This window comes from Athene cunicularia (assembly GCF_003259725.1).
Source record: "Athene cunicularia isolate RWA chromosome 11 unlocalized genomic scaffold, athCun1 chr11_part3, whole genome shotgun sequence".
Lineage (NCBI taxonomy): Eukaryota > Metazoa > Chordata > Aves > Strigiformes > Strigidae > Athene > Athene cunicularia.
Window position 1 is genome coordinate 382,803 of NW_020799115.1, and position 1,990 is coordinate 384,792.

General features: G+C 43.0%; 1 protein-coding gene across 1 annotated transcript; it reads left to right on the plus strand.

The window, feature by feature from the left end:
• The first annotated feature begins 573 nt into the window (after positions 1-573).
• Positions 574-1,512, plus strand: LOC113484660 (olfactory receptor 226-like). Its single transcript, XM_026857126.1, has one exon. The coding sequence runs from the start codon at positions 574-576 to the stop codon at positions 1,510-1,512; it is 939 nt and encodes a 312-aa protein (XP_026712927.1).
• Positions 1,513-1,990: the final 478 nt, after the last annotated feature.

Sequence of the window (1,990 nt, forward strand, 5' to 3'; positions counted from 1 at the left end):
GACATAATTAATTGTGTCCCTTAATTAATTATCAGGGGCATTAAAGATCAGTGTCCAGAATAGTGTTATAAGAGTAGCTGGTTGAGTCCTGGGTGAGAAGAACTGTGGAGGTTGGGTGAAAAACTCATGTAAACCATAGAGTATGGGAAAAAAAATATCCTAAGCATTGCACTCTTTCGTGTACCTGGCACATTTCAGATCATGCTGTGTTAGTGTCATGCGATGCTTGAGGGCTGGATCAGAAATACAACTCACAGTTCTGTGAGCATGATTCTAACTATTTACAGAAATGGTCCTAGAAAGGTTCTGCAGTCTACTTCAGAAAATCTCCCTTGTGTTCCAATAGTACTTTGTGAAGTTGCTATGTTGTTGCCATTGACTGTTTTTTTTTTCATTATGAATCACTCATTGCAACTTTTTTTTTTTTTCTCTCTCAATCCAGACAGCCCTAATTACAGACACAGATTTTCAAGTCACAGTCTGTGCATTCAAGCTAGCTTGAGTGGATGTTCAAACTGCTGCCTCATCTGCTTCTCCTGCAAAGTCTCTAGCAGCTTCTGTATGATTCTCAGCATGCCCTCTGATAACCTGACCCAGGTGGTTGAATTCATTCTGGTCGGTTTTCCAGGTAAACAGGAAATCAAGCTTTTGCTTTTTTTTATATTCTTCTTGTCTTATGTGCTGACAGTGACAGAAAATGCAATAATTGTTGTGCTTGTTTGGACAAATCTCCAGCTTCACAAGCCAATGTATGTTTTCCTGGGCAATCTTTCCTTTCTGGAGATCTGGTATGTCTCTGTCACAGTGCCCAAAGTGCTTGTGAGCTTGGTGACAAAGAGACAAGGCATCTCCTTCACAGGCTGCATGGCTCAGCTATTCTTCTTCCTGGCACTGGCCTGCAGTGAGTGCAGTCTCATGGCTGTCATGGCCTATGATCGCTATGTGGCCATCTCCAACCCACTGCATTACCCAATTATCATGGATCACACTCTTTGCACCCGTCTGGCCATTGGCTCCTGGATGAGTGGCTTCCTGATTTCCACGGGGAAGGTTTACTTTATTTCACGTCAGACGTACTGTGGGCCCAATATCATCAACCACTTCTTTTGTGATGTCTCTCCCTTACTGAAGCTAGCCTGCACCAACGTGTCAGTAGCTGAGCTTATGGATTTCTTACTAGCCCTATTCATCCTTCTTGTTCCACTCATTGTGATTATGGCCTCCTATGTGTGCATCATCTCTGCTGTCTTGGACATTCGCTCAGCCCAGGGGCGTCACAAGGCCTTCTCTACATGTGCCTCTCACCTGTTAGTGGTCACAGTGTTCTACACAGCCTCCTTGTTTATCTATGCCAGGCCCCAGCCTACTGATTCCTTCAGCTCCTACAAACTGGTTTCTGTGGTATACACTGTCCTGACACCCCTGGTCAACCCCATCATCTACTGCCTAAGGAATGAGGAATTCAGAAGTGCTTTTAGGAAAACAATACACTGGAGACACATCCTGTCCTAGAAATTTCAACTAGGGTTTTCCTTATTTATTTAGCTCCCTTTCTACACTGCAAAAATGATGTCAAATCATCATAATAAATTACCTAGTGTTCATCTTTAAGATCTGGGAGTTTTGGGGGATCCTGAAGCAAGAAGTTAGTGTCAATGCATTTCAGAAAACTCTTGGATTCCTTGTGCCCTGCTGTGTTGCCCTTCCAGCAGATATTAGGGTTGTTTAAGTCCCCCATGAAGACCAGGACCTGCAAATGTCAGGCTTCTTCCAGCTTACTGATGAAGGCTTCATGTACATCTTTGTGTATGTTGTCTATAGCAGACACCAACCACAATGTCTCCCATGCTGGTCTTCCCTCTAACCCTAAACTTGTTTCCATTTCCATCAGTGACACCGAACAGCAACGACATAGAAAGGAAGAATTTTTCTGACCTGAGTTCTAGACAATTCTAAAGATCATCATATTTTAAATTTTCATTTAAAGATA